The 22,280-nt window shown below is 40.2% G+C and overlaps 1 protein-coding gene across 1 annotated transcript in view; it reads right to left on the bottom strand.

The window, feature by feature from the left end:
• The window catches only part of Ccdc73 (coiled-coil domain containing 73), a 94,614-nt gene extending 74,385 nt beyond the window's left edge, over positions 1–20,229 (bottom strand). Inside the window, exons 1-2 of the mRNA XM_032903842.1 lie at positions 20,092–20,229; positions 11,261–11,332 (exon numbers count right to left, since the gene is read on the bottom strand). Coding sequence (XP_032759733.1) covers positions 11,261–11,332; positions 20,092–20,229 — 210 coding nt within the window. The remainder of the gene's footprint in view (positions 1–11,260; positions 11,333–20,091) is intronic.
• Between the last annotated feature and the right edge of the window lie 2,051 nt (positions 20,230–22,280).

Here is a 22,280-nt window from a genome sequence, read left to right as displayed (position 1 = left end):
AAGAAGTACCTAAAGAAATGTTCAACATCCTTAGTCATCAGGGAAATGCAAATCAAAACAATTCTGAGATTTCACCTCACACCAGTCAGGATGGCTAAGATCAAAAACTCACGTGATAGCAGATGCTGGTGAGGATGTGGAGAAAGAGGAACACTCCTCCATTGTTGGTGGGATTGCAAGCTGGTACAACCACTCTGGAAATCAGTCTGGCAGTTCCTCAGAAAATTGGACATAGTACTACCTGAGGACCCAGTTATACCACTCCTGGGCATATACCCAAAAGATGATCCAACCTATAATAAGGACACATGATCTACTATGTTCATAGCAGCCTTATTTATAATAGCCAGAAGTTGGAAACAACCCAGATGTCCTTCAACAGAGGAATGGATACAGAAAATATAGTATATTTACACAATGGAGTACTATGCAGCTATCAAAAACAATGACTTCATGAAATTCATAGGCAAATGGATGGAAGTAGAAAATATCATCATCCTGAGTGAGATAACCCAGTCACAAAAGAACACATATGGTATGCATTCACTGATAAGTGAATATTAGCCCAAAAGCTCAGAATACCCAAGATACAATTTATAGACCACATAAAACTCAAGAAGAAGAAAGACCAAAGTGTGGATGTTTCAGTCCTTCTTAGAATGAGGATCAAAATACTCACAGGCGGAAATACAGAGACAAAGTATGGATCAGAGACTGAAGGAAAGGCCATTCAGAGACTGCCCTACCTGGGGGATCCATCCCACATACAGTCACCAAATCCAGATACTATTGGGGATGCCAAGAAGTAAATGCTGATAAGAACCTGATATAGCTGTCTCCCGAGAGGCTCCACCAGAGCCTGACAAATATAGAGGCAGATGCTCACAGCCAACCATTGGACTGAGAATGGGATCCCCAAAGGAGGAGTTAGAGAAAGGACTCAGGTAGCTGAGGGGGTTGGCAATCCCATAGAAAGAACAACATTATCAACCAACCAGACACTCCAAAGTTCCAGGGACTATACCAACCAAAGAGTACATATGGAGCAACCCCTGGCTCCAGTAGTATATGTAGCAGAGGATTGCTTTGTCGGCCATCAATGGGAAGAGAGGCCCTTGGTCCTGTGAAGGCTAGATGCCCTAGGGTAGGGGAATGCCAGGACAGGGAGGGAGGGAGGGAGTAGGATGGAAGTTGTGGGTTGGTGGGTGGGGGAGCACCCTCATGGAGGCAGGGGGTGGGGGAATGGGATGGAGGTTTTCAGAGGGGAAACCGGAAAGGGAATAACAAAATTTGAAATGTAGATAAAGAAATGCCCAAGAAAAAAATTAAAAATTAAAAAATAGAAATATTTTAATCAAAGTCAAGGGGCTACAGAGATGGTGCAATGGTTAAGAACACTGCTGGCCAGAGGGCCAGGACACTTGCTGTGGGATACTGTCTTCTAGATGTGACAGCAAAGCTATACCCATGAAATACCAACAGTCTAGTTGCCTAAACAAGACTGCATGATAAGCACACCGGGTGACATACCAATGTGGATGGAGGAAATTTCACAATAGCTGCTGAGGGATGAAGAATCGGTTTTTTCCAAGGATAAATTCTCTGATAGATTAGTCCATCCCAGGAGGTCAGCATTAAACACTTTTATATATGAGCAACACTAACTGAACTAAGTAACAATAATAAAGAAGAGGTCATAAATTTGAGAAGGGATGGAGGGACATGGGAAAAGTTAGAGAAGAGAAGAATTGATGGAAGTTATGTAAACGTAGTACTTGGGTATGAATTTCCCAAAATTAAAATATTTAAATTTTAAAATAAGAAATTGCCCCTTGGGAAAAAACATCTTATCCTCAAACTTACAGAAAGAATTTGTTCTAAGTATTCAAACAATTCTCTCCCTCAGAGTCAATGACACCCTTATACAGTGAGATATCCCTAAGATCTCAAAAATTTACTTTGTTCCAACTTGTGACTTACCTTTAGATCCCCACATTAAAAATATGATAGTCTCCCTTATGGAGACTACCCATACTACATCCATTGCCTTTTTTTTTTTTTTTTCTTTAAAGGAGGCAGGATCTTAGTCTCTCAATGCCAATTCTTTCACCGGGTAGCCTGACACCCAGGATGCTGACCTTGAACTCTCAAGCACAATCCTGCCCCAGCCTCCCAAGCGACTGAGACTACAGGCGTGCACCACCACACCTGGCCCGTCCATTTGCTGAAAAGAGATTTCTGTGAGATTTTTTTTCCTGGGGAAACATAAACAAACATCTACTCATTCCAGAAAGAGCATTGATAACATAGCAAAAACAAAGTAAAAACCAATTCCACTCAAGTCTAGTTTAGTGAACCAGTGACTTTAACTGGGGTTACTTGTAGGGATGGAAGTAACTTACAGATGGAACGCCACTGAAAGGAGTCTCTCCACTCCCAGCAACTGCTAATGGTACGGATACACCCTCAGAAAGAGGAGGTGTCTCGTGCTCTACTGGTCTACTGTCCTGTAGTCCCCCAGCTTTCACAAGGGAACATTAGTAGGTGCAGTCCTGTGATTAGTCCTACGAGGAATCACACATGGCTGCTCTGGTTTCAAGATGGCAATGGCCACATCATGCCTGGAGGACAGGTTCCCCGACTTCAGCACTTTCCTCTGGCTCTGACGTTCTTTCTGTCTCCTCTTTCACAATTTTCCCTGAATCTTGGAAAGAGTAATACTTGTGTGTTATTATTTTAAAGCTCTATTTAAGGCAAAAATTCGGGTGTCTGTGAGAAAGCCACAATCTTTTGTTCTCAGCAGCTTGACTACTATGTCTCTAAGGTAATCACTGCCCAGTGCAGAAAAGAAGCTTCCCTGACAAAGGCCATCTACAGTAGTAATCTATGGGCGTAAACAAAAATGTCTGGAAAGCAAGCTAATGATATCCATCATATTCATGAACACTTTAGTAATAGCTTCCCTGCTGAAGCCTATGTCCTTCCCAGACACATTTTCACCCTGGCATGCCGTACTGAGTGTGTGCTCCTTCCTCTGAAGCAGACCTTAAATATAATAAAAATGCATTTGTCTGCATCCATAATAGTTGTGCCCCTACTGTGCCAGCAGGCAGGCACATGTCGCCTGGCATGTTGATAGGGTAGCACACAGGACTGACTGTTAAAACAATTCTCTCCAGCATCTGCATGGTGCCTTCTAACATTCCGAAAGTAGGGAAGGAGACTCCCTTCCCTACTCAGCTTTATCTCTCCATGTTCTGCAACCATAGAGTATAACGTGTTCAGAAGCAATTTTACCACATAGTTATGGCACAAAGCCACCAGCAGTTGCAACAGTCTCTATTGTTTGTGGAGGCCTCAGGACCCTGGCCAACAAAATCTTGTCTTCTGAGTAATCGTTCCCAAACATACAGAGTGCCTTCTGCATTTAAACTCCCTGGATGATAGTTTCCTATTTAAAGGCACACACTCTTGTAATACTTTCTCAGTCACCTGGTTGAGTTTCAACTGCAATTTATCCAACCATAAACCTCCCAAGAACTCCCAGCTGTGCCCTGCATGATGTGCACACTGATTCCCATCCTTGCTCCTTCAGGGGTGTGCACACATTTAAGGTGTTTTTCTCAACCTGTAACCTACTCAGAGATAGCAGTACATGAGACCTTCATACATAAGGCAAACTGGGTCTATGGAACCCTAATCTTTTTCACCTGCACTGCTCTTTTATTTTGTTGCTGCTGCTGCTGCTAACTAACGCTGTTGTTTTGACCCCTGTAGTGAACTGTTTCTCAGGCTTAAAAGCATTCCAGGGGTTTAAAAGCAGTGAATTTGGTTTCTTGTTATTTTTAGCTAAATACTTCATCTTGACCCAGATCTTGTCCTTTTTTTTCTGTTTTTTTTTTCTTTTTCTTATCCCCAGACCCAATTTATATACCAAGCTAACCCACCAGAGCCTCTTTACCTCATACAATTTATGGATCTTAGCATGGCCACAAACACCCACACACATCCATGCTAGCTAGCACCAAAGTTCCTCCTTCTTAACTACCAGAAAAACACAGTCTTCAGCATCTTGGAACTTAGGCATCACACACCATTTCCCCCATGCCTCTTTCCTTATTCTTGCTTTCCTTTTTACCTCACTTTCCAGTTCTTCATTGTTAAACTCTTTTCATAGATTCCAAGCTTTTGGAACCCACATGGAGCTATTTAACATAAATCTATTTTGTACTTTCTTTTCCTTACCCCTACCCACTTCCTTACAGTAAGCCAGGACTGGCTTCTCATCATCATATTAGCAGCTGGCATGTGCTTTCCCACCGGTGGGCCAAGTCTTATGAGGACATCATGCAGTTACCACAACTGTTCTGATTTCAAGACTGAAACAGACACATCATGCCTGGAGGACAGCTTTTCACAACACATGCAACCATATATACATACATATATACATACACACAGATATACTATTCATTCCACTTTTATATATTATTCACGTTATATTCATACATATACACATATTGGCACTTCTTTATGTATATTTAAGGACTTAAATGTAATATAGTTTTAAATGAAAAATGACCAGCTGAGTGTAATGGTGTATACTTTTAATCCTAGCACTGGGAGGTTGAGGCGAGCAGACCTCTGTGAGTTCAAAGCCAGGCTAGTGGATACATCAAGTTCCAGGCCAACCAGGACTACACAATGAGACCCTGTCTCAAAAAGAGATAAAAAAATTGGGGTTGGGGATTTTGCCCAGGGGGAGAGCGCTTGCCTAGGAAACACAAGGCCCTGGGTTCGGTCCCCAGCTCTGAAAAAAAAAACCAAAAAAAAAAAAAAAAAAAAAACTCAGGTGACAGCAAATGCTGGTGGTGAGGATGCGGAGAAAGAGGAACACTCCTCCATTGTTGGTGGGGTTGCAGACTGGTACAACCATTCTGGAAATCAGTCTGGAGGTTCCTCAGAAAATTGGACATTGAACTGCCTGAGGATCCAGCTATACCTCTCTTGGGCATATACCCAAAAGATGCCCCAACATATAAAAAAGACATGTGCTCCACTATGTTCATAGCAGCCTTATTTATAATAGCCAGAAGCTGGAAAGAACCCAGATGCCCTTCAACAGAGGAATGGATACAGAAAATGTGGTACATCACACAATGGAATATTACTCAGCTATCAAAAACAATGACTTTATGAAATTCATAGGCAAATGGTTGGAACTGGAAAATATCATCCTGAGTGAGGTAACCCAATCACAGAAAAACACACATGGTATGCACTCACTGATAAGTGGCTATTAGCCCAAATGCTTGAATTACCCTAGATGACTAGAACACATGAAACCCAAGACGGATGATCAAAATGTGAATGCTTCACTCCTTCTTTAAAAGGGGAACAAGAATACCCTTGGCAAGGAATAGGGAGGCAAAGATTAAAACAGAGGCAGAAGGAACACCCATTCAGAGCCTGCCCCACATGTGGCCCATACATATACAGCCACCCAATTAGACAAGATGGATGAAGCAAAGAAGTGCAGACTGACAGGAGCCGGATGTAGATCGATCCTGAGAGACACAGCCAGAATACAGCAAATACAGAGGCGAATGCCAGCAGCAAACCACTGAACTGAGAACAGGACCCCCGTTGAAGGAATCAGAGAAAGAACTGGAAGAGCTTGAAGGGGCTCGAGACCCCATATGAACAACAATGCCAACCAAGCAGAGCTTCCAGGGACTAAGCCACTACCTAAAAAATATACATGGACTGACCCTGGACTCTGACCTCATAGGTAGCCATGAATATCCTAGTAAGAGCACCAGTGGAAGGGGAAGCCCTTGGTCCTGCTAAGACTGAACCCCCAGTGAACGTGATTGTTGGGGGGAGGGCGGCAATGGGGGGAGGATGGGGAGGGGAACACCCATAAAGAAGGGGAGAGGGAGGGTTAGGGGGATGTTGGCCCGGAAACCGGGAAAGGGAATAACACTCAAAATGTAAATAAGAAATACTCAAGTTAATAATAATAATAAAAAAGTGTAAGAAGAGAAAAAAAAAGAAAAAAAGAAAAGACTTAGTCCTTATAATTCAAAGGAGGAGACATTCTAACAGTCTAGTCTCTAAGCAATGACTAAGATACAAGCTGATTGGTTAGGCACTCTCCCTAAGTTAAATCTAGGTTTAATTTTATTTGTTGACAGATAAGTTTTCAAATTGAAATAGAAAAATATCAGGCATGCTACAACAGTCTTCACGAAACTAACCAAGATGACAGAACTCATCTCACTCAGCAAAGCTTGCCAGTTACCAAAAGTGAGGTAACATTACCATCAGGTATGCTTCTGGAAACACCTATGACTTCAGAATACTGAAGAAACAATGTTTAGAACTTCAGCAGGAATCCAGGTTGTAGAGTCAACCATGCCAATGCTCCAATGCCTTCTGAGGACACATATGCACTAAACCGATGTCAGAAAGGCCGAAGCAAAGGCCCCGGCTGATCTTCATTATGCACAGTCCTCAGCTCTGTAATACCCCAAAGCCAAATCTCCTGAGAGATTGTTAACGGCTATGTTGGAACGCCCACAATTGGCTTCACACTATGAAGGAAGCGTGATTGTAAATTACACAAGGAAATTTCAGTCTTTCAGGACACTTTCAGGACTAACACTTGGTGGCACCAGAGGACCTTAATGGAATTTCTCAAAAAAGTTAAACGAAATTGCACATGAGAACAAAGACTGACTAGAAACCATACTCAATTGTAGCACTAATAGAAGTTTTACTAAGACTGCTGAGGCTACCCCTGGTGATTATTTCTTGTGTCAGCAGAACCCTCCTAATTAAACTGTCATTCTTGTGAATCCAAACCTCAGTTCCTGTAAATGGGCTTCCTAAAACTAACCCTATAAAGGGTTCTGTGTTCTCATCACTGCCTACTTCTTCCCAGGACTAACTGAACTTCTTGCCATGGAGCTACAGATCTGAGAGTAAAAGGAATTTCTGGAATATTTCTAAATAGCTCTCTAGTGACACAGCATTTGCTTTGTCAGCATTTTTATTAGAAAACCTTGTAAAGCCTTGTCACTAATTCAGAAACTTGATGTCCCCATCATCTGCAGTCTTAAAGAAAGACAGCAAATAGCATTTCTGTTATTCATGCTCTCCCACTGTCCCCACCCTGCTAAGACTGTGAGGCTCCACAGCACTGCATGGGCTTTCACCATTCAAATGTCTTAGAGGTTGTCCTACAAAACTGGCTGCTTCTCCCCTGCTTTGAGCCATTTCTTTGCTTCAGAAAAACCTAGTAAAGTGCTTCAAGGGATTAATACAATGTGTTTCAAAGTCATATCAACACTGAATGTTAGTACATTCCTTCTACATGTTTTAAAATTCAAAGATATCTTCTTGAAATTACTCAAAAGAAAATGAAATACCTAGAAGCCATGTTAGAAAAATCAGTTGCTTTAGCTTTTAGAGCAATGGCTAAACTCCAAGGCATATCTTTGGATGCCTAAATGAACAGATATTAGTTTTCACTCTCCAATACCTAGACTGCCATACTACCAAGATATTTAAGAGTAGAAAATGCTAAGAAAAACTTTAGAAACAGGCTGTTTTCTAGAAATAAAACAACTCCCAATCAAGAGAAATGGATCAGGAAGAAAAATATATAGTACAGATAGTCTTTACTCCTGGGCCTACAGAGATAGATCAAGAATCAAGAAATAAGAACCTATCTGGCATAGTAGTGCTTGCCTTTAATCCTAGCATTCAGGAAGAAGAGGTAGGTGAATTTCTGTGAATTCCAGGCCACCCTGGTCTTCAAAGTGAGATCCTGGGGGTGGAGGGAGACAGACGGACAGAAAGAAAGAGGGGGGAAGAGAAGGAAGGAAGGGAGAAAGGAAGGAAGGAAGGAAGGAAGGGAGGGAGGGAGGAAGGAAGGAAGGAAGGAAGGAAGGAAGGAAGTGGGGGAGGGAGGGAGAAAAAGAGGGAAAAGGGAGGGGAAGGAAGGATAGATGGATGAACCAACAAACTAAGACCTGCAGGCCAGCTTTGACCAGCTACCTGTTTTGTAAGACCAGTAAGCTAAGAATTCTTTTCGAATTTTAAATAGTTAAAAGAAAAGTCGGGGTTGGGAATTTGGCTCAGTGGGAGAGCGCTTGCCAAGCAAGCGCAAGGCCCGGGGTTCGATCCCCAGCTCCGAAAAAAAAATAGGAAAAAAAAAAAAAAAAAAAGAAAAGTCAAAAAAGGAATAACATACTTACCCATCTAAGTACTACCCATGGCTGTTAAATAGCTGTGATGGAAGACTGACTGGTCCACAAAGTCTGAAATGTTTACCATAGTTCTGTACATGAAAAGCATGTGGATTCCTAATCTAGTCATCAGAGTCACCAACTGCAATACTTTATGAGGTTTTTAATTCTTTATGCATGCCTGAGTATTTTTATCTCCTCCTTGTTAACAATCCAGAACCTTCAATGAGAAAATGCATATTATTTCTTAAATGACATCTCCAGTGTCATTAACCTCAATATTGTTTTCTTAATTCTTGGCCACTTGTGGGACGAGTCCAGCAATAGACTGAAATCGTGACTTGGAGATGGCTTCTAGTCACATGGTTTAAACTGGGTTCTCTTTTTATGAGAACTAAGTTATGAGTAATCTACAGCCCAATAATGATCTTTTTCCTTGGCATTTTTCAATGTTGGCATGTCAAATGTGAGACTCAAGTTTAAATTCTCTTTTTTGATACTGTCCTATCTAATAAACCAGTGATCAAAAAGACAGGAAACACATACACACACATACACAGTATATACTGAATATAATATATATTATAACATAAAACATTATATCATATATAAATATCCATCTCCAAATCAATAATACCTGATACCACAACTTCATAAAACAGTATAGGTTTGATTTATTACATTCTACATAATAATGGTCTCCTCCAGGTCAAGCTGAAGAGGAGTACTAAGGACTGAAATCACTTGAAAAGAACAGAACAGAACATTCAGAACATAGAGGTTCTGAGAACATCAGTCTCAAAATCATTTTGTTTTTGTCAGAAAACTTGTTCCTAATAGTTTTTAATAAGAACTTTTTTTAGAAATAATAAAACTGCATCACTGTTTGTTTTGGACCAATGCATAAACTCAGATACTTGCTTACTTGGGTTTATAAAACAACACTTCATTCTCAAAACTAGCCTTAAGATCCTCACACTACCTTGACCTAACCTAAAATGTTGCATCAAAATTTTGTCAATCCCAATCAATCCCCCGATTTAAAACTATCCCTAAAGGTATTAGAGCCTAAATCCAAACCCTCTCCATATTCTCATTCACATGTGTCCCTTTGGAAAACTTGAGGCTATAAAATGTTCTCACTATGATGTGTTCTAATAAACACAGCTGTTTTAACAGGTTGTTTGACAACATTCTGATCAACACCGCTCAGTACTTCTTACTCGTGCTGCTGACAGTGTAGGGCAGTTTCCTCATTTATACCAGTTTGTAAAGTACTATAGGAATCTGATTTCATTTTTCTTTCAGTAAAACCCAGCTTTAACACTATTTATTTACTAATCTATTATTCCTTGTAGACCTTCTATCATTAATTAAGTTACTAAATGTATTTGGCTCTATTTCTGGACTCTATTATGATATGTTTGCTAAAAATATATTCCTATATGCAACAGAGCTATTTTAACTTTTTAAATCACTATTTATCTGTGCACATATATATGTGTATGTGTGGAGTCGCAGGCTGTGGGGCTGGAGGGCTGAAGTCTAGCATCAGGTTTGGCAATAGGTGCCCTTACCAGCTGAGCTATCTTACTAGCGCTACTGTAATTATTATAGTGTTATTATATGCTCAAGGATCAAAGTCCCACTACATATCCTCCTTTTGCTCCAAGGCTTTCCATGCTATTCCTCTATGTTTATTTCCATGCATACCTTGGAATCAGCCTAAGTACTCCCAAACATGCTCCTGTGGTTTTTAAAAGAATTACATTAAACTATTTTAATTTAGTGAACTACTGAATTTTAAATTTTTCATGTGTTTGAGTTTTTGCCTGCATGTATGTCTGTGCACCACTTGCGTGCCTAATATCTGCAGAGGCCAAAAGAGGGCATTGGATCTTCTGGAACTGGAGTTAGAAACAGTTGTGAGCCATCAGACAGGTTCAGGAACTGAACCTAGGTCCTCTGTTCCCAGTCTCTCCAGTCCCTCCTATTCTAAATTTAATATTGTTGATTCTTCTTATCTGAAAAAGAGATGTAGCCAGGTGCAGCTGAAAATACCTCTGGTACCAGCTCTTCAGAAAGCTGAGGTGGGAAGATTACTGGTTCAAGACCAGACTGGACACGGTCTCAAACAAACAAACCCAGAAACCAAGCACAAGTTACATTTTAAAATCTACTCAGAGTTCAACTTGTACTTGGTATTATTAGAATGTATATGGAAGATATTCTGTACAACTTCATGGGCCAATCTTATCTTAAACTTTCCCATAATTTTGAGTCAAATGTAAACTCTGTCATTGATATTCTTTCTCTGAGACATTACCCTTGAGGAGAAAAACCATTACCTTAATCTTCATTCTTTATGTTAACTTTACTTTGATAGAAAGGTATATCAAGTGCTATCATAAATGCAATAATGTAGATGAGATTAGAGATTTGTATTTGATTACATGATACAACACCACCCTGGGGAAACATGGTTCTACCTCTGAGCTTTTAGTACTTTCAAAAACACTTATTCCCTTCCCACACTGGAAGGTTTGTTAGATGCAAACAGAAGTTTTCAGGAGACCTGTCCTCAGTGTAATATCAGAAAGCTTTAAAATTCTGAAGCCACAAATATCGTCAACAATTTTGGTGCGAACTGTCCTGAGCCCATGTTTTAAATGATGCTCTACCTTCAAATATATTTAAGAAATCGAAAAATTAATTTTGTTGTAAGAATTAGAATATAAGACTTACTTTATTTCATTTATGGGCCTAAGTGTTTTGCCTGCATGTACATATTTATACCAGGTCCATGTCTGGAGACTACAGAGGCCAGGAGAGGGTAGATCTTCTGGAACTAGAGTTATGAATGGTTGTGAGCTCCATCTGGTGCTGGGAAAGAACACAGGCCCCTCTGAAAGAGCAGCAGGTGGTCCTGACCACTGAGGGTCTCTCAGTCCCTGGAACGTATTTCACAGATGCTGAAGATGATAATCTGGGAGGAGAATGCTTACCTTTTGCCATTTCAGTTCTTGTGTCTCCATAATAATTTTAGCAATCTGCTCTTCATATTGAGTCTCTGCTTCCTAAGTTGAAAAGAAAAAGAATGCTATGAAAATTAAAAGTACAAGCATTTCATTCCAGCTCTTTCTAGAGACAGAAATGGTAAACCTTCACACTCAAAGGGGGAAAACCTGGCATTTTGCAAATTAAATGTATAAATCTAGTAGAAAACTATGGCCCTATATCAATCAAGAAATCTAGAATCTGACTAGAGGTTAGGAATGCTGGCACACACCTTTAACACCAACACTTGGGAAGCAGAGACAGGTGTAATATATTTCAGAGCATGAGGGTCTTAGTTCAATCCCTAGAACCCACATAAAAGTTGAAGAGAATAACCTACTCCATGACGTTTTCCTCTGATCATATATAGTATGAGCACTCACACAACAACAATAATAGAAATTTCTTTAAGGAAAAATGCACTGTCTTAATAAAAAGATAACCTTTCCCCAAAGAGCATGCATGCCCTATTATCTCATTGCCATAATGGAGTTACTTGCACTCAAAAAGCAGTCACTTGTGGGAGAGTATTTTATGAATAACTACCACCAATGATGAGTATCTAACTCAGACCAATGAAAAGCAAACTCTAAAATAGAAAGCAGGAAGGAAATGCATGCCAACAAATGTCAACATTATATGCTACATGACAAAATGAAGGTGGCATTAGACTCTCTTGCAGTAATACATGATTATAATTAAAGCTGACTGGCCAGAGATGTCATACATGCCTGTTAACTCACCTACTAAAGAGGAAGACAGAGGACTTCAAGTTCAAAGCCAGACTGAGTAACAGCGGAAGACTTATTTAAAAATAAATACTTATGTGCATTATATACTATATGCATGTATTTCTTCCCAAAACAGCTGTGTTAAAATGCAAAAGAGGGCAGGAGATGGCTCAGCAGTTAGGAGCACACGTTGCTGAGCAGAGGACTGGGGTCCAATTCCTAGCACCTACATGGTAGCTCCTAGCACCTATATGGTAGCTCACAATTAAATCCAATTCCAGGACCTCAGACATCCTCTTCTGAACTTCAAAAGCACCAGGCAAAACACTCAAATACATAAAATAAATAAATCTTTAAAAATATTTTTTTTTTGGTTCTTTTTTTCGGAGCTGGGGACCGAACCCAGGGCCTTGTGCTTCCTAGGCAAGCGCTCTAACCACTGAGCTAAATCCCCAACCCCAAAAATATTTTAATGTAGAAGCTAATGCTTTCATCAATGTCATTATGGCTACACTATTTTTAGTAGGTAGACTGTAAGATTTTATCATGATATTATTCTTGGTTACATGTATATATTGATTGATCCAGGAGATAATTTTTTTCAGGAGATAATTTTATAAGACGGTATTCTTACTATTTTAGCTGAAGAAATGGAGGAAGCAAAAGGATAGTTTCTCAGTGTCCTAGTTTGCTTTCTAGTGCCATGATAAACACCACAACTAAAGGCAACTTGAGAGAGGAAAGGGTTTATTTCAACTCAAGTTTATATTCCAGCAGCAAGGGAAGCCAAGGAAACAACTCAAGACAGGAGCATGGAGGCAGGAACTGAGGCAGAGACCATGGAGCAAGACTGCTTACTGCTTCCTCAGTTTGTTGTTGTAGGCCACGGCCACCTTTCCAGGGGTGACAGCTTCTACAGTGGGCTGGGTACTCCCAAATCAATCTTCAATCCAGAAATTGCTCCCACAGATATGCCCACAGGCCATCTGACAGAGACAGTTCCTCTTTCCTCTGCCCTCTGCCCCGTCAACTCTAGTGTGTGTCAAGTTTACAGAAAACTGACCAGCACGGAAAGCAGGGGATTTACTTGGCTTGCAGGTTGCAGTTCATCATCAAGGAATGTCAGAGAAGGACCTCAAGGCCAACAAAATAACTGAGACTACAGGCATTCTTTTTTATATATTTTTTTCTTTTATTGGATTTTTCTTTATTTACATTTCAAATGTTATCCCCCTTCCTGATTTCCCCTCTGGAAACCCCCTATCCTATCGCCCTTCCCCCTGCTTCTATGACGGTGTTCCCCCAACCCACCCACATACTCACCCCCACCTCCCAGCCCTGGCATTCCTCTACACTGGAGTATCTAGTCTTCAGGACCAAGGGCCTCTCCTCCCATTGACATCTGACAAGGCCATCCTCTGCTACATATGCAGCTGGAGCCATGGTTCCCTTCCATATGTACTCTTTGGTTTATCCCTGGGAGCTCTGGGAGGGGGGGGGGTCTGGTTGGTTGATAATGTATTCTTTTTATGGGGTTGCAAACTTCTTCAGCTACTTTAGCCCTTTCTCTAACTCCTCCATTGGGAACCCTGTTCCCAATTCAATGTTTGGCTGTGAGCATCCACCTCTGTATTTGTCAGGCTCTGGCAGAGCCTCTCAGGAGACAGCTATAGCAGAAGAAAAAGTGGGGAAGAGCCTTGAACACATAGGCACAGGGGAAATTTTCCCAAACAAAACACCAATGGCTTATGCTCTAAGATCAACAATAGACAAATGGGACCTCATAAAACTACAAAGCTTCAGTAAGACAAAGGACACTGTCAATAGGAAGAAATGGCAACTTACAGATTGGGAAAAGATCTTTATCAACCCTACATCTGATAGAGGGCTAATATCCAATATATACAAAGAGCTCAAGAATAGACTCCAGAAAGTCAAACAACCCTATTTCAAAAATGAGATGTAAAGCTAAACAAAGAATTCTCAACTGAGGAATATCAAATGGCCAAGAAGCACCTAAAGAAATGTTCAACACCTTTAATCATCAGAGAAATGCAAATCAAAACGACCCTGAGATTCCACCTCACACCAGTCAGGATAGCTAAGACCAAAAACTCAGGTGACAGCAAATGCTGGCGAGGATGTGGAGAAAGAGGAACACTCCTCCATTGTTGTTGGGATTGCAGACTGGTACAACCATTCTGGAATTCAGTCTGGCGATTCCTCAGAAAATTGGACATAGTACTACCTGAGAACCCAGCTATACCACTCCAGGGCATATACCCAAACAATGCCCTAACCTATAACAAGGACACATGCTCCACTATGTTCATAGCAGCCTTATTTATACTAGCCAGAAGCTGGAAAGAACCCAGATGTCCTTCAACCTCTAGGAACAGATACAGAAAATACTTACACAATGGAGTACTACTCAGCTATTAAAAAACGGTGACTTCATGAAATTCTTAGACAAATGGATAGAACTAAAAAATATCATCCTGAGTGAGGTAACCCAGTCACAAAAGAACACACACTGTATGTACTCGCTAATAAATGGATATTAGCCACAGTTCAGAATACCCAAGATACAATTTACAGATCACATGAAAGTCAAGAAGAAGAAAGACCAAAATGTGGATGCTTCAGTCCTTCTTAAAAGGAGGAACAAAATACTCACAGGAGGAAATATGGAGACAAAGTGTGGAACAGAGACTGAAGGAAAGGTCATCCAGAGATGGCCACAAATGGGATCCATCCCATACATGGTCACCAAACCCAGTCACTATTGGAGATGCCCAGAAGTGCATGCTGACTACAGGCATTCTTAATTCTAGAGCTTGTACTTGACCCCAAAATATCTGTCTTCAAAGACTCTTAAATACTGCATTCTATTACCTTTAAGAGATTATGGATCTGAAAAGACATATATAGTTGCTTCAACAATTCTTCACACTCTTTATAGTCCACAAAAGTTAGAAAGGCATTCACAACTCTTTACCAGGGCCAGTAAGATGGCTCAGTGGGTAAAGGCCCTTGCAGCACAACTTGGTGACCTGAGTTTAATCCCTTTCACCCACCTGATGGAAATAATTGATGTATGAAAAAACATAAAAATTAAGAACTGATGTGAGCTTTCTTGCTCCTCTCTTCCTCTTGGTCTTCCCTTCTTGACCTTGCTCTGTCCTCTCAGTACCCCCCTCACCCCACTCCACATGCTCATTGCCAGCCTCCTCTTCTCTTCTCCTCTCTCTCTGTCTCTCTCTCTCTTTATGTCTGTCTCTGTCTCTCTGTCCATATGTCTCTCTCTCTGTCTCTGTCCCTCTGTCCATATGTCTCTGTCTGTCTCTCTGTCTCTCTCTCTCTTTATGTCTGTCTCTGTCCCTCTGTCCATATGTCTCTCTCTCTCTGTCTCTGTACCTCTGTCCATATGTCTCTGTCTGTCTCTCTGTCTGTCTCTCTGTCTGTCTCTGTGTGTCTGTCTCTCTCTGTGTGTCTCTCTGTCTGTCTCTCTCTGTCTCTCTCTGTCTCTCTCTCTCTCTCTCTCTCTCTCCCTTTCTCTCCTCTATTACCCTTTTAACTTCCCTCCCCATGCCCTGAATACACTCTATTCTATACTATATTAAAAAAGAAAAAAGAACTGATGTGAGAGCTGGAGGATGGCAGAATGTAAAGAGGCCCTGAGTTCCACTTCCCAGCCAGGGTCAGGCGGCTCACAACTGCCTGTAACTCCAGCTCCAGGGATCTGATAGCGCTCACTTCCACTGGCACCTGCACTCACATCCACATAGTCACAAAGGCACACACACACATGCACATAATTAAAAGCAAAATTAATAGTAAAAAATACAAATGTTTAAATAATTTCCATATCAGAAAACTTCCTAACAATTTGCTAATATAAAAACAGCTGCTTTGATAATATCAGAAAATGAACTTTTAGGTATTTTTATCAATATCAGAGATATTATCATGAGTAACTTTTGGCTAATTAGACTAAGAAAATATACAAAAGAGTGCATAGTATTTTATGAAACAACATAGAGAAACTGAATTGAGCAATTGTAGAGGAGACAGATTATAAATTTGAAAGGAGAGTAAAAGTACCCAGTTATAGTTTCGGCTTCCTGAACACGTGCCTGCTGTATGTGCTATGTCCCTAAATCTGTTCAGGGTCAAGAATTGAAAGGGTCTGACCAACACACAGCCCATCTTGTAAAACTACAGCCTGAAGCAAGCACTTTAAAAAACCACAACACTTTCTAAAGGTTATAAAGAGTAAATAAACCATCAAATTACTCCTCCTTTATTGTTTTTGTAAAAACACTTAAATCCTTGTAGTCCTAAGGCATCTAATAAAAAATAAACACTTTTAGGATTCTATATTCTAGGATACTTTATTGAACTTGGAAGATAGGATTTTCTTGCTAAATTTATTTTCCTTCATTGACAAGCTCATAAGAATTTTTATTAAAACTTTTAAAAGTTACATGAACAGAAGAAAAACATAAACGCTAAATGATCAAGATTAAAAATAAATTTAGTAGAAAACTTGAAGCTAAAATGCCCTGGAAGTATAGGTATATAACAACGCTACTCTTGGCAGTGTGACTAATACCTGTTTATCGGTTTTCTTTGTAAAATAAAGGTATGTGCTCTACAGATCGTAATGATCCAATCAATAGAAACTGCACAGATTATTCTGGGCCCCAACGGTGATGTAAGATTATTTGCTACATATTACACTACTGTGTGTCCAGTGTTCACTCAGTGTCCTTAGCAAATCAGTGTTACCTCAGACTACCCAAAACTCCATTAAATTTTGTCCTTGGACTTATTACTATTTGGATTCTTAACAGATTTTCTTGTAAAGTAATTCTTTTTTTTTTTTTTTTCGGAGCTGGGGACCGAACCCAGGGCCTTGCGCTTGCTAGGCAAGCGCTCCACCACTGAGCTAAATCCCCAACCCGTAAAGTAATTCTTAATTATAATTTTATCATAATGCATGCTATGTGGTAACATAATTGTTACCTGGCATGGCATGTTGTACCTACAAAACTTGAATCTGCTTAAAGTACAACCAAGGAATGGTTTATAAAAGCACATCAGGTGAAAGAACATTTTAATACTCTCAAGGCTTCATGGTGAAGGTCTGTCATCCACATTATATAGCTGATTTGGATCAGAAATAGATCTTGCTCAAAAACTTTCAAGTCCCACATTGAAATAGGAATTTCTATGTTGTTTTCAATACAATATAAGCTTTCAATTCAATATCATTCCTACCCCACTCAAGTCATATGCAGCCACCCAAATCCTGAATTTGTGACCCTTGTGCTATTATTGATCATCTCTATTCCTTATCAGTAATCCTATGGATCTGTCTGTCGTGATTAATTATCAAAATCAAATCTAAGATTTAGAATGAATTGACAGTAAGCTTGCCTAGCATAAATGAACTCTTGAGTTCAATCCCCAATAGGCAGTGGTGCGTCTCTAAAACCTAGCATATCAGAGACAGAAGCAGGAGGATCAGGAATTCAAGGCAAGCCTAGAGACAGGAGATTCTGCCTCAAAAAAATAAATAAGAAATAGAGTCAAAATTCTACAGTGTACATACTATATGAACTATTTTGTTGATTCAAATTAGTAATTTGTATATCTTTATTAATTTAAAGCATCCCATTGTTTTAAATTATATCACTACCAACTTAGCATAGCATGATGATGCACACCTTTAACCCAGCACTGGGGAGACACAGGCAGGTGAATCTCAAGGCCAGTCAGGGTCGCATGGTAGGACTAGTATCTTAAAACTGAAACATAAATTATTTATGGATGTTAGCCTTGAATCTTTAAATATGTGTGTTTCTTCCTCCCCTCAAGACTCAGAGATCTATGTGGAAGAGATGCTGCAAAAATTTTAAGAGCAAGAGGTCATGGATGACTTCAAGGAAACAGTATTTTCCAGATACAATGGGGCTGAAACATATATGAACTCACAGAGACTACAACAAGACCTGCACAAATTCAAAGCAGACAAAATCCCAGTATGTAGAAAGTGAAACAGTCCCACCCCAACTCCAAGTGCACGTATGTGTATGCTTTCTTCTGTGTGCATGCACTTATGTGTGTAGTTTTTGTTTTGTTTTTCTGTTTGTTTGGATTTTTGTTTGTTTTTAAGAGAGAAAGAATATGAAGTTGGGTCAGTAGAGAATAGGAGAATCTGGGAGGTGTTGGGGGAAGGGAAAGAATATGACCATAATATATTCTATAAAACATTTTTTAAAAATGTTTAAAAGGCTGCAGCACCACTTGTGGCAAAATAGATAGATAGATAGATAGATAGATAGATAGATAGATAGATAGATAGATAGACAGACAGACAGACAGACACGTGTTTTATTTGAAATACGCACAGAGATCAGATTAGAAAGGGGCTGTAGTGATCTTTCAAGGAAAAGAAGAAAAAACACAGAGAGATAAAGGGGAAAGTGAAATAATGGAGCAGGAGGGAGTAAATAATGTAGAGGATGGGAGAGGCAGGGTAGAGAAGGGAATACAGGACTAAAGATCTTCTCAAAAAGCACCACCCACAGTGGGCTGGGCCTTCCTGCATCAATTACTAACTGAGAAATGCCCTGTAGGCTTCCGCACAGCTGGATCTTAGGGAGGCAATTCTCCATTGACCGAGGCATCACATTCCAATTCCTTTCTGTTGTGGCTTGCCCTAGAGTTATCTGTATTTTGATGCTAATTCCACTGCCCCAAGGACAGCTGCCTAGTCAATACTTAGGACTCAGGTGACTTCAGCAGAACCTTCTCCCCATTGAATTTGTAAAATACAGGTGAGGGGCAGGTACATGATAGAAGGAGGCCTGTCATTGGAGGAGAAGGAAGGATGGGTGGAAGAGAAGTTTGAAGGAAGAGGAGGAGATTGGAACGGAAAGGAGAAAGAGACAGGAGGAGAGGGTGAGAAGCCATGGCCGGTGACGTTAAGATTTCGCTTTGTGTATTTACAGGTTATTAATGTTTTTAAGGGATGGATGGTACAAGGCTTTGTATGTTTATGTGGGCAATTATATCCTACCAATTGGATGTAAAGTTATTGTGTTGTGTGTTCTTTTATGTGTAGATTTAAGTGTAATGGAGTGTGGGGTGGCTGGTCTGGACCGCCACAGAATTGGAATGTGTGCTTCTGGCAAGATATCCAGCAGATACCTTGGGGCACTGCAGTGCCGGACTCAGGGGGATAAAAGACAACCCTACTTTTTTTATTTTTATATTTTTACAACAACACCATTCCATATTCCATTCACTCAAATAACTCTAGTTTGTATTAAGTTGACATAAAAATTAGCCAGCACAAACACCACATCCAAAAACAATTTGAAGAAAAAGTGTATTTAATTGTACAGCTTGTAGTCCATGAAAATCAAGACAGGACATGATGGCAGGAACCTGGAAGTAGGAACTGAGGCAGAGGCCAGAAAGCAGTGTTACTTACTGGCTTGCTTTTTCTAGCTTCTGTAGACCCTTATACCATCCCCATCGTGAGTTGGACCCTCTCCTCCAATAAAAAAAAAAAAAAAAAAAAAAAAAAAAAAAAAAAAAATTGGCCCGTAGACTTGCCTGCAGACTGATCTCAATTAAGATGCTTTATTCCCAAATGGCCCAACTTCTTGTGTCAAGTAGACATAAAAACTAACCACATACCTGCCAAAACCAGTACCTTTTATAATTTTTAGGCTCTCTCTCTGTGTCTCTCGGTCTCTGTCTCTCTCTGTCTCTCCCTCTGTCTCTGTTTCTGTCTCTCTCTCTCTCTCAGTGTTGTGATGTAGAAATGGCTCAATGAATAGAGAGAGTAGCCATACATACCTGATGAGTCAAGTTTGACCCCCAGAACCCATGTGAAAAACAAAGGAGAAAACCAACTCCACAACCCTAAATTTTTTTCTTCATAAATAAGTGGTTGTTTGGGGGCTTCTTAAAAGAAAAAAATACCAAAAAAAAATCAAGACTTTCAATCCAAAATCTTAAGGGGGACTCACCCTTCTCATACGCAGCTCTTCTAGTGCTTCAAGTAAACTTGTTCTGAAATCGAGGAGCTGGATAGAAACCATTGTCTCTGAGGAACTCTGAAGAGTAAAGGTAGATGCTGATGGTTTGGTGTTGAAACTGTCCTCCATGTTAATATTCATTTCATTTCCTGCAATGCAAAAAAGTTTTAAGTGGTAAAAGATCATTTATCTGTGATTTTCTAGAAAAACTATAGTTACCACAAAAATATTATCCCATAACTCACCAAGTTCAACATTAAACAACAATGTTACTATCCCTCATATTCCAATAGTCAGAAAAATACTTGACAGCAATGGTTCTCATAGCCTGAGGATTTTCGGTACCTAAGTACTGCTTAAGACTACATTTCCTGCCCCTATACACCAAACTCCTGATGGCTGAGTTCCTAATTCTGCCACTGCTACCCCGGCAGCCACAACTACCACTATTACCCATTCTGCCTTTGGCACAGCTACCTATCTTCTGTCACCGTCTCCATGATACCAACTCAGTCTGCTCTACAGATGATAAAGATCAAAAGGAGACAAGACTGCTTGAGAAAATCTTTTTACTGGAATTAATATACACTGTCAGAAGGCAGTATAAGATGGTGTCCCGGGATGAAACCAAAGAATCTGCCCATGTAGCCAGAATGTGTGGTAAGGGAGTTCTGCACCAGTCACTCCATGGCCCTTCATGCAAACAGAGGTTTGTGTTTGTCCCTATTAGGTCTTCTGCTGGGTCACCATGGAAAGCACTCCCACACTGGCCTGGATGAAAAAGGCTGCTAAGAGTGTACTGCGGTTGATAGTGGTGCTGCCTTCTAGGGTCATATACAGGACAGCTTACTGAACACAGCCATAGAGTGTTCACAGCAGCTGCCACGAGGGAGCTCTGACAGCTGCTGAAAAAGCCTGCTTTGCTAAATATCTTCCAATCAAGGCAGAGAGGCACCACACCAAAGAATGTTCCAACAACTCTCAGCTAACATCAGCCCTCAGCATCCTAGCTTGCTAATGGAAAAATAAACACGAAAATGGCTGTTTATGATGCAGGCTCATCATTACCATTAATATTATTGAACACTGCTCTGCTCTGAGTTAAATGTCCATGTGCAGAACTGTATCATTTTATCCATCACATTACTACTAAAAACATGTTTGCAATAAATGAGGTATTACAGACAAATGGGACAGTTCCTCAAAGCAGATACATTTCCCAAGTGACTCAAGACAAAAATCTACACAAACCTTCACTAAAGAGACTGAATTAGCAATCAGAAAATTTCTCACAAGAGAAAGAGCTCAGGGCCAGATTGTTTACTGGTAAATTATACCAAAAAAAATTAAAAAATAAATAACACCAATCCTTTACAAAACTTTTCAGAGAGCAATAGAAAAGGAAACACTGCTAATTCATTTACAAACAAGACAAATATTCCACAAGGAAGTAAAACCATAAGTCAACAGTTCTTAGAATAAGAACATAAAATGCTACCAAAAACACAATAGGAATCACACATTGGGACCAAGGAGGCTTATCCTGAGAACACAAGACTAGCTTGATATGCTTTTACAAATCATTTAATGTAGTAAACCACACTGATGGGATAAAAGGAAAAAGCAATAAACAATAGGATCATTTTAATAAAAGTAAGAGAAGTGTGACAAAGTCCCATGCCTTCTCGTGATAAAATTCTCACCAAGCTGTGAACAGGAGGACTTCTGCCTAATAGAGGGAATCTCTGAAAACACATCTGCTTTGGCAACCTGAAATGCCACCCACAGGCTCTGGTGTGGCAAAGCTTGGCTCCCAGCTGGGATACTACTGGGATCAATCTGTGGACCCTTTAGGAGGTAGAGCCTAGCTGCAGGACCAGGGTCACTTGGGATGGTCTTGAGGATCACAAGCCAACCCTGCTTTCTGGTCAGCGTCAGTAAAGTGAACCTGAGGCAAGCTCCTGCCACCACATATGGAGACGAGCTGCAATGCCTTCCCCATCACAATGGACAAATCCCAAACCAAAAGCCAAAATAAATCCTCATTCCTTATTTTGTTTCTTGTCAGATATTTTGTCACAGTAATCATAAAAGTAATTAATAAAATACCGAATTATAAACTTTTCCTCTAAGAAAATGAACTGACTGGATTCATCAAATTTTAAAATATGTAAACTTTA

This window comes from Rattus rattus, chromosome 5 (genome assembly GCF_011064425.1).
Source record: "Rattus rattus isolate New Zealand chromosome 5, Rrattus_CSIRO_v1, whole genome shotgun sequence".
Classification (NCBI taxonomy): domain Eukaryota; kingdom Metazoa; phylum Chordata; class Mammalia; order Rodentia; family Muridae; genus Rattus; species Rattus rattus.
The sequence above is the reverse complement of the archived record's forward strand: the minus strand, read 5'-3'. Positions and strand labels throughout refer to the sequence as shown.